The 13,130-nt window shown below is 37.1% G+C and overlaps 2 protein-coding genes across 3 annotated transcripts in view; both read left to right on the top strand.

The window, feature by feature from the left end:
* The window catches only part of MYSM1 (Myb like, SWIRM and MPN domains 1), a 40,844-nt gene extending 29,020 nt beyond the window's left edge, over nucleotides 1-11,824 (top strand). The window contains exons 21-22 of one of the 2 annotated variants that reach the window (XR_014492060.1): nucleotides 9,153-9,284; nucleotides 11,318-11,824. The gene's annotated coding sequence lies outside the window, so the exon portion shown is untranslated. Of the gene's footprint in view, nucleotides 1-9,152 lie in introns of both variants that reach the window. The other variant, XR_014492061.1, reaches the window with a different exon arrangement.
* On the top strand, nucleotides 3,538-8,017 carry TACSTD2 (tumor associated calcium signal transducer 2). Its single transcript, XM_083359035.1, has one exon. The coding sequence runs from the start codon at nucleotides 6,725-6,727 to the stop codon at nucleotides 7,649-7,651; it is 927 nt and encodes a 308-aa protein (XP_083215161.1). The 5' UTR covers nucleotides 3,538-6,724; the 3' UTR covers nucleotides 7,652-8,017.
* Nucleotides 11,825-13,130: the final 1,306 nt, after the last annotated feature.

Here is a 13,130-nt window from a genome sequence, read left to right as displayed (position 1 = left end):
AAGCTAATCAAACAAAATAACAGGGACCTTGGGGGGGGGTGTCATCTAGTTCAATCCTCTGCTCAAGCGGTAGACCCTCAACTACCGTATTTCAGACAAATGGTTGTCCAATCTCTTCTTAAAACCCCCTCAGTGACAGAGCACCCACAACGCATGAAGGCAAGCCATTCCATTGGTTGTTCTTTGTAAGGAAATTTCTCCTTACTTCTAGATTGGTTCTCTCCTTACTTAGTTTCCACCCATTGCTTCTTGTCTTGCCTTCTGGTGCTTTGGTAAATAGATTGACCCCCTCTTCTTTCTGGCTGCCCCTCAAATATTGGAAGACTGCTATGTCACCCTTAGTCCTTTTCACTAGGTTAGACATACCCAGTTCCTGCAACCGTTCTTCGTAAGTTTTAGCCTCCAGCCCCCTAATCATCTTTGTTCTTCTCTGCACTCTTTCCAGACTCTTACCATCTTTTTTATATTGTGATGAAAACTGGATGCAGTATTCCCAGAGTAGTGTTGCCAAGGTCTTATAAGGCAGTACTAACACTTTACCTGATCTTGATTCTATCCCTCTGTTAATGCAGCCAAGGACTTTTTTGTTAGCTGCAGAACACTGCTGGCTCATATTTAAGTGACTGTCCACTAGGAGTCCAAGATCCCTCTCACCATTACTGTTACTGAACCAAGTTTCATCTAATCTATACCAGTATCTTACGTTTCCCTATATTGAGTTTCATTTTGTTAAGATAGGCAATGATGTTGATGTACTTCTCATTCAGCTGCCCAGCAGTCAGTCTGACAAAAGTGAACTCGGGCCTGGTTTCAAAAGATCTCAGCATGTGCCTTTTCTGTTATTTTCACGCAGACCACAGCGTCATGGAGATAGCTCTTTTCTTCCCTAAAGGCACTCTTGTGGGGTTGGAGGGAAGAAATAAAAAGAAGGGATTATCTGCAGTCTGTCGGAAGCTGAGATCTTCATTGTTCGCTTCTGGACGAGCGCTTGGAGCCTATGGAAAAAGCATAGAGGACTGAGTAGGAAATCAATGTCAGGAGATTTCCCATGACTGCTTTTAATGAGTAGAAGAAGCAAGAGAAGTTAAATGAGGGAAACGTTCCTGTACACGCTCTAAATGGATGGTGCCACCATCGAAAAGCTGCGGAAAGGTTTGTTTTCGTCTCTCCAAGACAATTTGCTTGCCCAGAAAGGGGACATTATCAGGGATAGACAACGTAACCTAAAGAGGACAGCTTGACTACCTGTCACAGAGTATCATCTGAAATGTCTAAAGGACACAGGTTTCCATCCTTGTAATTCATAACTATTAAAGTGGACAACTCTCCATCAAATTCTTCCACAAAGTCCCCACAGTTTCTACCTAGATAATTATCTAGTTTTGTTTTTTAACTCAAGGGATAGGATAAAGATCCAGCTCAGATAGTTCAGTTACCAGGAGTAAAAGTTAAGGCTGAATGAGACAGGATGTAAAGGTGAGCATTAAGCAAAATATTAGACTCACCTAAACGGTTCTGACCTAACATAGAAGAGAAACTGGAAAACAGGGAGGAGAAGGGAAAAATAGGATAGGAATATCTCAGTAGAACATGATATGGTGCCAGTTGCTAAAGAAGATCCGGGAAATGTCATCCGGCTTTAAAAAAGGATGAATCAAAAACATATGATTGCAGATTGTAAAGTTACTTTGGGCCAAAAGGGAAGGTGAGGTTTAGCTGATTCATTCTGGAATTATTGGGTAAGTAATTAAACTGGTAGCAGATAGGAGCAGCGCAGGCAAAAAAAATTATATTCTTAATGTCAAGTGTTGTTTATTTTTATTTATTTTTATTACATTTATATCCTGCCCTTCTCCGAAGACTCAGGGCGGCTTACAAGCTTAGCAGTAGCCTTCATTCTATGTATATGCCTGCTTGTTAGGGCTTTCACACACACACCCAAGCGGCATTATTACAAAGTCAGCTTATTGCCCCCAACAATCTGGGTCCAATCTGTTCATTTTCAGAAACCTGATGTGAGCATGCACTAAGGCTATATGGTCTATACCAGAGAGTGTCCAATATGGCAGCTTTAGGATCTGTGGATTTTAAGCATGGTTGGCTGGGGAATTCTGGGAACTGAAGTCCACAAGTCTTAAAGTTGCCGAAGTTGAACACCTCTAAGTCTAGACTTTCTTAGACCAGCAGTACGGAAGAGCTTTAAATAGTTCTATTTAGCACTGCAAGATAACCCTAAAGCAGGAGGGAGAAAGCACACATATATTGAATTCTAGACAAAGGTTGAGTAGAACTGTGCAAAAATTCTGAATTTGAAACTGATTTTCAGTTCCAATCTGTTGGATAGAAATTGGTGATCCAGAAGGACTATGGTTGTGACTGAAATTTTCAAGTTGTTCATGCTGTAGGCAAGTTCAGGTATACTTCCTTATCAAGAGAGGGGCTCAACTGTTAAGCATCTTGTTATCTACTATGGAGAAATAATGGAGGAAAGTCTTCATTTGAACATGGATCTTTACTTTGATTAGGAAGTTCTGGAGAGAAAAATGAAAATGCTAGGAAGCTGTGTGCAGAATAAACTTACTGAATTATTCTCATAAATTGTTTCCAGCAGACCTCATGAAACCAATATATTCCAGTTTTTTTAATACTTATATTTATGCGTTCAAGGTGGGATCTGAGACAATAGATTGCAGTTTGTGTTCTTCTCACTAATATCTCATGCACCTCTCCTGCAGCATTATTTAATAAAGAAGACAAGTTTCTAAGAACCAGAATGATAAGTCACAAACATGGATTTATTTAGTTACTTATTTATTCATAACATTTATAGCCTGCCCGTCTTACCTCAAGGTACCTGTACAAGGCAGCCTAAAAATGAAGCAGCAAGTATTTTTTGTGGGAATTCCCATTCCCCGGACCAGCCCCCTGAGGTGAGGTTTGTCCCTACTCCTATTGTCTTCCAGAGGATAGTAAAAAGTTGGCTTTCCTGGAGGGCCCTTCAAGATTAGTTATAGAACAATGAGTGCTAGAAGTAATGCTGAAGATAATAGTGTAATGTGTTATGACTGCTATAGTTGAGCTTTAATGTTATTTTTTATAAGGTTATTTAAAAATTACCTTTAAACCCCTAGAGTACCTCTGGATTTGAAGCAGGGATAAATTGCATAGCTAAATAAATGGTGCAATCCTTAATCCATGTAAATGTATGGAAATAAGGACTTACTTAACCAGTTGTCTTTTCCAATGGAGGATGGTTCACACTCCTTATTGCTTTTTTACTCCTTATTGAATAACTTGTGAGGAGCAAGATAATAGATGCCAAGCCATAAATCTCACTTCTAGATTCCACCCCTTGTCCTGAAAAACAGGCAATGAGAACCTTATGGAGACAATTTTCTTAGATAGGTTCATGCAAATGGAACAGCTGTGGAAAATCAGCATGCTATCACACTAAAGCAAGCATTTACAGAAAGATGTATGCTGGAAAACTTGACAGGCTGTACAGTCCATATATTGTGTTACAAATAGTTTTCCTGGTTTTATATAGGTGGGAGAATGAATTAATACTAATTACGATGCTTTTGTGTAAAGCTTTGAAATGTATGCCTTTAAAAAAAAACACCAAAGTAATTCACTTTATCTCAAGACTGATCAGGGATATTATGCTAGCTTCTTCTGACAATGATGGATTGTTGTGTTCTTATTCAAGTTGGATTAATTTACAGTATTTTTTCCCCCATGCATCTTGTCTTCCTGGGCCAATGTTGGATTTAACTCAATAGTTTCATTGTATGATTTGGTTTGTGTTTTTGGTTTGATTGACTTTAATTGTAAGTGGCCTGGAAATCTACAGGAATAGGGAAATAGCCAGTGTAATGAAAATATATGTTTTTTAATCTTTGTAACACTCAGATGTTGTTGGAGAGCTGACAAAGTAAAAGAGAAGGTTTCAGTCAAGTATAATAGATAGAAGAGATTGTATTCAAACTAAATCCTTTGTGGTTAAAAACTTAGCTGCTAGAGCACTACACGGGTAGTCCCAGGCTTATGATGACAATTGAGCCCAAAATTTATGTTGCTAACTGAAGAATTTGTTAGTGAGTTTTGCCCCATTTTACTACTTTTCTTGCCACATTTGTTAAGTGAATCACTGCAGTTGTTAAGTTAGTAACACGGTTGTTAAATGAATCTGGTTTGCCCATTGACTTTGCTTGTCAGAAGGTCGCAAAAGGTGATCACATGATCCCGGGACATTGCAACCATCATAAATATGAGCCAGTTGCCAAACATACAAATTTTGAACATATGACCATAGGGATGCTACAACGATCATAAATGTGAAAAATGACCATAAGTCACTTTTTCCAGCGTAACAGTCATTAAATGAATGGTTGTAAGTCAAGGACTTCCTGTATTCAGGTACAGAAATTCTATAATAAATGAACTGATACCCACTTAATAGTGATGGCAGTTTTCATAAAAGTGGGAATTACCCTATCCTGCTTTCCCATTGTCCTTCAACTATCCCTCTTTCCTCTGCTTCAGTTATTTCCTGAAATAAGAAAGTTATTTACTTTCTCACAACCTGTGTGACATCCTAGCACTCTGCAGTGTGTTGAATTTTCAGCCAGCTTGGCATTCGGTCTTTATGCATCGAGAGCTTCGGAAAGCTGTTTTCAAATTTTGCCTGTTTTTATCCCTGATGCTTTCAGAGTGCCACACAATTTTCTAGCCAGTGGTTCTAGTGATACACTGAGGAATGTTTTGGCAGTAATACAATAGTGGAAAGAATTAACACCTGCAGGAGAAAAGGCTTGAGCAATAGTGTTTGATGAGTAGCATAGGAGAAGCATTGAGGAACAGAAAGGAAATGACACACTGGTTTCAAAGATAGTTATCCCAAATCAGTTGGTAGACATAATACTAGGGACTAACTGAATAATTAAAAGAAGAAAGTGTCTTGTGACAACTTAAAGAATAACAACTTTAATTACTTTTCAAGGTACCACAAGTTTCTTCCTTATTGCCACTATAAATGAGTTACATGGGCACATACACACCCCTGAAACTATGTAATTGAAGTACTTTGGTTAATCATTTCTTGTGCGTAAAAAGTGGAGGGCTAAGGTTGGTTTATTACAGGATTCTCAATCTGCAGTATGTCAGAGGCTACCAGAACAAAGTTTTAGCACGTCTCAAGTGCCACAGAGACATAACAAAGTAAAGTTTTTGATATTTGACATGAAAATATTACAAGACTTCTCACCCAAAGCCAAGTAATGCAGCTTTTAAGAATATGTAGGTGTTCTTTTGACATGCAGTAGTTACCTATGTGTGAGTCGGGGGGGGCATATAAATTTGTTTAATAAATAATAAAGATACTGTTTTGAAAAAGCATTGGGACCCAATTTTAAAAAACTTTCTGAAAATAACTAATTCAAGCAACACGTACCAGGAAAGATAGTCTCACAGTACAAAGGCTATAAAATAGAGGAACAGGACTTTGAAATATATTTTCTGCATAGGGAGCTGAAATGGAGGTTTCCTCATTGTGTTAAATATCCCTCCCTTGATAACTATAGATTTTTTTTAAAAAAAAATCCTTGTCCCCACTGCTGCACTTCTGTGATTCAGAGAAGAGCAAGGAAGTAAAAGGTCAGTGTGACTGGGAGCAACTTTCACCAAATACCATTTGACTGTAAAGGCCATTTCTCATATCCTGCCAAAGCAAAACCATAGAGCACTGGCCAATCATGGTTCCCTGGTGGACATCCTTGCAGATGTCAGTGTTTGCCTGAGGTATACTTGTTTAAGTGAATAAGGATAGACTGTGTAAAATTACTCTGTCAGGGACCTCAAAAATCCATTTTATATCAGAGGATATAAATGCTGGAGCATTGGGGTCATCTCAAGAGATACCAAGTATTCCTCTTAGTACTCCTCTTTTGTGGAAGAGCTAAAGAGATGTCTCAGCTATCCATCTTAAATCACGGAAGAGTTGGCCATCAAGAACCACTGAATCCTCAGAAACGTTAAAGAGAGCTACTCAGTTTTGTCTGCATCCCTCAGTTCTGTCCATTGTGTGTACTTACCCCCAGGCTTTTTTTCTCATAGAACGCTCAGAACGGCGTTCCGGCACCTTTTTTGGATGGAACCTTGTAGGGTAGGCAAGGCGGGTTGTATGACGTGTGAGTTCTGGCACCCTTTTTCTTTTACAGAAAAAGCACTGCTTACCCCTGAAGTCAACATTAGTCTATCTTAGCGCCTCTCAGCCTTGTCAATTTTAAGATGTGTGGGATTCGATTCCCAGAATTTCTCAGCCAATATGCAGTATGTTTTTTCATTAATATGTAGCCTGGCATATTATTACCTCAGCCCATAAGGCAGGTGTGTTTGAATTCATAAAAGAGCTTATAGTAGTGTTATATTGGTTTCTGTGTTTTTGGCATCTGGCACTTCCTCATTCAGTGGGAGGAAAGAAATGAGAGTTGCTACCACACCCTAATGGAAGAAGGTGTAGTGCTCATGGACCTCTGCTGTGACCTGTTTTGTTAGTGAGTCACTAACTAAATTGATTGGGTGGGTCCGACATTCATTTTCAAAGGGAGGAAGCAAGAGTTGCATTCAGTCACACAGAAACTGGGAGGCTCTTGGTGTGGAAGGATCTTGTCTTTTATTCACCTGCTCTTTTCTAAAGCCAACTTCTGCTCATCTTCTCCAACCTATGGAGTCTACTTTCAGAATTGTATTGTTTTTGTTGGTTGTGGCTGCATCGGCAGAAGAGAATCACTGCACATGTCCAACCAACAAACGGACACGTTGTGTCATGGAGCAAGGCATCTGCATCTGCAAGGCTTTCGGTTCAAATCAGAAAGTGGACTGTTTAACTCTAACTTCTAAATGTCTGCTTATGAAGGCAGAGGTGAATGCCCCAGACAGCAGGAATTTCCCAAAGCCTGAAACTGGTTTTTTGGACAATGATGGACTGTATGACCCAGACTGTGAGAATAGTGGCATCTTCAAAGCCAGGCAATGCAACGATACAGATACTTGTTGGTGTGTGAACAGTGCTGGGGTCAGGAGAACAGATAAGCATGATAAAAACTTACAGTGCATTGAGCTTGTTAGAACGAGCTGGATTTTCATCGAGCTGAAGCACAAAGAACGGGAACCTCCCTTCTCCCAATCTGAAGTAGCAAGCAGTCTTCTGCGCCTCATTCAAAACCGGTACATGCTTCGTCCAAGCTTCATCCCATCTATTGAATATGATTACCCATTCATCAAAATTGACTTGAAACAGAATGCTTCGCAGAAGTCCTACACAGATGTGGATATTGCAGATGTAGCCTATTACTTTGAAAAAGACATCAAACGTGACTCCCCTTTTGCCTCTGATAATAAATTTAATATCACGGTCAAAGGAGAACCATTAGTTATTGAAAAAGTCCTCATTTACTACGTGGATGAAATCCCCCCAGAATTCTCAATGAAATTCCTGAAAGCTGGTATTGTGGCAGTGGTTGTGGTGGCTCTCTTAGCCATTTTAATTGGGATTACTGTGTTTGTGATTATGAGGAGATGGAGGACTGGAAAATATGAGAAAGTTGAGGTTAAGGAGATGGGTGAAATGCAAATAAGCCGGGTTTCGTAGATGCTGTAATTTGAAAGCAGAATTAAGATTTTGGCACTGAGGAAATGAAAAATAGATAAAATTATCCCTTGTTGTTTGAAGGGAAGGAGGTATTAATTTTTCCTTCTAAAAATAATTAAAGGTTAGGGTTAGGGTTAGTTTGTGAAATATTCCCTAATTGCAAAATGGAAAATTGAAGAAGTTTGAAGATATATTTGAAGGTTCAAAGGAAAAAAATCCTAATGTTATAAGCTGTTCCTGAAATGTTCCAGTTTCATAGTGTTTTTTAAAGAAAAGAATGTTGTTCCATAGCTACACAGTTAGCTTAATTTATCTTAGTTTCTATAACTGTTTTATGTGTATATTAAAATATTTTTCTGTGTCACTCAAGCATATATATATATATATATATATATATATATATATATATATATATATATATATATATATATATATATATATATATATATTATTTCTACATTTAAGATTGGCTTTCTGTTTGTTAAAGATGCTACACTTTTATTTTGTAAGTTTAATTGGCTGAAAAGATTTGCTTCTGTTTTGGATTCTGTAAGAATGCTACTTTTGTAAAGTAATACCAGCATAGCTTTTCTAATGGAATGCATCTTGTATAACAGAATGGTATCTTGAAATAAATTTTCTTAACTTTAAAATGCTGTTAAACCTAGTCCTGTGATGAGACTGGGGTGGAGAGCATGTGTCCTACAGATCTTGCTGAACTAAAATTCCCAGTGTTCCTCACTGTTGGCCATGCTAGCTGAGGCTGCTGTGGTAAGCTAGTGCAGCTCTAAAGAAAGCCAGCATCATGCAAATAAATGCTGTTTCCTTGTAACTTAGTTGTGGAAAACCCAAATCACTTCCCCCACACCTCTGCTGTTTAACAGCCAAAAATGATTCAGCAGAGTACTTAGGAAATGACATAGTTTGCTGTTTGTTTACCAAGGCAATCTTTTAAATAAATAATGCACTCCCTCTTAGCTTTGTAACTTTGCCAAAATGTAAGAACTAGCAATGCTGTCTATTTATTTTAGTTTCAAACAATCTAAAACTAGGTATTGAAAAAGAAACATACTTATTAATGGGAATGCATTTCTGCAATTAGCAATCTATAAATAACCTATTGAAATCAACCTAAATAACATTTGCAAAAAAAGGAAGGATACTTACAATTTTTCAATTCATCTTTGTTTCACTGCAGACAGACCCAGTCTACAAATCTTAATCCACTGTTTTATGTGGTGCTTCCTGCAAGTTTAGTGCTAGGCTGTGTTCAATGTGCAATGTCTAATCTTTAAGGCCAGTTCTTTGATTAACAAATGATGTAATACAATATAGGCAGAATAAAATCACAACTAAAAAAGTGTTGCCCTACTGTAAAATAATCAGGTTCTCAAGATTTCTCCCCTACAATAACAGGCTATTAGAATAGTTATTATGAATTTTAATAGTGATCAGAAGCTTGCACAATTGCTTTCGTCATCACATGTTATTTCCCACACAGAAATGAATCCATGTTATCATAATTGAATAAAAGCTCCAATGAAGAAGAATTTCTCTAGCATGGCTCTGTGTCATATCATCCTTTTGCTTGATTTCCAACAACTGGTAAAGGAATGGATCCACGGAGTTGCAAGTATAACTTGAAGCTGTTCCGAAAGTCTGCTCTAAATTATTCTTTCAAAGCCAAAAGTTTGGAAGTACTGTAGTAGCAATAGTTGATTCTGTCTCTGTTTATCCATATATTAAGATGGCTGAAATCTACATTTTCATAAGGCCAGGAACTTTACAGTAGTTGATATAGCCCATCTCTTACTAGACAAGATAAAGTGGCTAGACAATCTGTCGCACTATACCATATTATTACTGTGGTGTAATGATTCTTGCTTAGCTCATTCCATGGGTGAGGGCAAGAAGGCAACTAACATCACATATGTCATGACATTGTTATACAAATGATGTAAATTACATCACCGATCTCATTTGTGTCATATGATGCAAGTGACATCATTGCTTATCAGATGATTATGGTATATGATATCAATCTAACAAATGTTGATCAAAATGATGGAGTATCACTTAAACAGTTGTATACATGCAGCTATTATTTATTTATTTATTATTTTGTCTTATTATGGCAGTAGTCATTGTGATTTATACCAGCTTAGTGATTGTGTTGCACAGTACATTAAGCTATACATCACAATTTTGCAAGACATGTACATCATGAGACATTTCCTGAGTAGGAATAAAATGATTATTTTATATAAAACATACAATACAAAAAAGGTGATTTTTCATATATTGGACTAAATGATTAAATGCAAATAAAGGATTACTGAAATAATTACAACTTGTAGAAGGTTGCGCTATCAAGATTACTAGTGGTTTTATACTACTTCTGGATCAGAGGAACATGTTCTAAAAACCATTGATATGGAACAATAGGCCAAGATTGTTTGTTACTGGGATTCACAGATATATCTGAGTGCTTTAACAAGGATGCTTGGCAAGGTTTTATTAAGAAATAAAATAAAATAAGCTTTTCTTCTCATCCATATGAGCTCTTCTCAAGTTCTTATATTTTAGTCACTTTTTCAAACAAGTTCCATTGAAAATGGGAATTATTCTCAGGTAAAGTGTAAACAAAACTACATTTTGTTCAAATATAGCTCAAATCATCTGAACAATTCCATCAGAATCATTTTGAGCAGTCCATGTTTCAGTGAAGCAAAACTGGAAAGGTTCTAGGTTGCTTGTGTTTTGATTAATACAATGTATAATGACAGAAGAAAGTTGAAAGATTCAATGGATAAACAAGGAAGATAAATGTGATTAATCAAAACTGTAAGACAAAAGAAAAACAGAAAAAAACCCTGATAAATAGGGTAGAGAAGATGTGTATGAACCAGATGTATAGGAGACAATGAAAGCAGGACAGACCATGCAGTTTAAAAGTGCTATCAAATTTCTGTAATTAGTTAACCTCATCTGAAAATGGATAAGCTTTGGTATTTCTATGTGTGCCATTGAGAAGGAACAGACAAAACTCTGAGGTTATAAATGGGGAAGGATATTGTACTTTATATGTCAGTAATTAATCAAAGGAACACAAAGATTAATTGCAGCAAGGAACATTGTATAATATATCTGGCCATATGTCATTTTTAATTCAAAGGCATCGCAATAACAGTTATTTAGCAAATTTTATGCCAGGGTTGACGGACCTGTGGCTCTTGGGTCCTAGCGAAAGGTACTGTTGGGAGATTAATTTTTGTCACTGTAACCTTAACAAACGAATGAGACACTTGAACCAATATGTTCCATGGTGTGTTGCTTCTAGCTTTTCTGTTGCTGACAAGGAGTGAACAGATCTAGGAAATGGTGCAATCCTATAGTAGAGGATGCCAAAAAGGCAATTTAGTTCCTCCAGAAAATGATTACTAGGAGATATTAGATACAGGCAGTCCTCAACTTACAGCCATTTGTTTAGTGATCAATTGAAGTTACACCAGTACTAAAACAAGTGACTTATGGCTAGTCCTCACACTTATAATCGCTGCAGCATCCCCATCTCATAATCAAAATTTTGATGCTTGGCGACCAGCATATATTTATGAGGGTTGCAGAATCTCAAGGTCATGTAACTATCATTTGCTCTCTTTCCAGCTGGCTTCCAACAAGACGATGGGGGAAGCCAAATTCACTTAACGACCGTATGATCCACTTAGCAACTGCACTGAATCACTGAACATCAATGGCAAAAGTGGTCGTAAAATTGGGCATGATTCAGCAACAGACATTCTGCTCCTAACTGTAGTTGTAAATCGACGACTATAAGTAGTAGGCACATTTAGAAGAAAATGTACAATTAAACATTGTACATTTAGTCAATTGCCTCCAGTCCATGTAAGACTACTCTTGAAAAATATATGGCAAGGATTGTGACTGTATTTCTTCAGTTCTGAAAGATTGTCTGAGGGCTTCTGCCTCACTCCGAGGATTTCCCCAAGGAGCTAAGACACGTAACTTTAATTTTCTCTTGCAAATAGTTAGCAATTAGATCTTAAACACAGTTTTAATATTGTGGATATTTTTCCTTTTTAATTTTCATCATACATCAGTGACAACTGTTGAAAAAATGGGATTGAAATACCATAAAGAGATTTCCTTGTATTGTCTGTTTTATAGGATTCTTTTTAAAATGTGTAATTACAAGTATTTTTCATAAATGAGATATATTTCAGTCAGGACAGATGACATCAATAACCAGTCATATTATAACAGCGATAAAAACAAAATAATCTATATCTTACATTTTTATTTAACCACTTCTTCAGAGAATGATTGCAATATTATAAATTGTTTCTCAATTCCCTGTTCCTTAATAGGGTTGTTAATACTATTACAACCATAATCTTTCCCATGCAGGTACAATTAGCATTTTCAAAGCCTCCCCATTGATCTGCCTCAGGGTTTTGATAAATTTCTAAGTGCTGCAAATTACCTCACTTTAATGCTGAAATTAATCTAGAAATATTACAATGGCCTATTAGGGTAGTGAGATTTGATTTTTCCAGATTTCTTTTTAAAAAATATGGCTTGGTAGCATTAGCAAAATTCCTTATGCCACAGTTTCTTCTTGTTAAGATTGTGCATGCTGGATAAGCTGACAAAGTCCTCATTTGATTTTCATGAAGGCCTTGAGTCCCTGAAGGACTAATAGACGTGGAATCCTTTCCCAGCACACTCCACATCCCGAGGAAATAATTATAAGACACAGAAGGCAGTTACTAAATGAGAGAATGAAAATGAGTTTGTAATCCTCCTTTGAGATCTTAGGTCCAGAACAGGTGACATATGCTTCCGTTATTTTTTCAGGCAGTTCTTTGGAATCAGTGTCTGTCTGAACACATATGTGTGTGTGTGTTTGAGAATGTGAGCAATTGGACTGGAAGACCTCCAAGGTCCCTTCCAACTAGCTATTCTATTGTTGTGGGTTACTTTAAATAACACCACATTAAAAAAGATACCTTAGTTTCAATTCTTTAACAAGGTGAAAAGTTCAAGGTGCCAAAAGGTGGAAAAATTCTTAATGCATATGCCTCCCTTTTACCTCCCATTCTCTCTCTTTGTAGGCATAGTTACTCAATACAAAAATGTTTAAATCTCTTACTACTTTTATCAGAAAAGGCTCTTGGCAAAGGGTTTGGAAGCTTTCTTTCGAAATATAATAAATAAATGAGGGTTTGAGCTGTTCTCTTATTAAAGACTGTGATAGTGTAACATACTTCTACCGTGAAAACTATATATTTTAAAGCAGGGGTGGACAACTATGCCCCCTTTACAACCTGTGGACTTCAATTCCCAGAATTCCTGCTCCAGACACATGAAGCCACCAGCAATCCAGTCTGATTTGGAAACTTTATTTATACATGCTGTATTCATAGCCCCCCTTTTGATCAGTGAAAGGGTTCAGAGT

This window comes from Vipera ursinii (assembly GCF_947247035.1).
Source record: "Vipera ursinii genome assembly, chromosome: 3".
Lineage (NCBI taxonomy): Eukaryota > Metazoa > Chordata > Lepidosauria > Squamata > Viperidae > Vipera > Vipera ursinii.
The sequence above is the reverse complement of the archived record's forward strand: the minus strand, read 5'-3'. Positions and strand labels throughout refer to the sequence as shown.

Coding starts and splice junctions, on each gene's coding strand:
- TACSTD2 (XM_083359035.1), top strand. CDS start 6,725: ATGGAGTCTACTTTCAGAATTGTATTGTTTTTGTTGGTTGTGGCTGCA.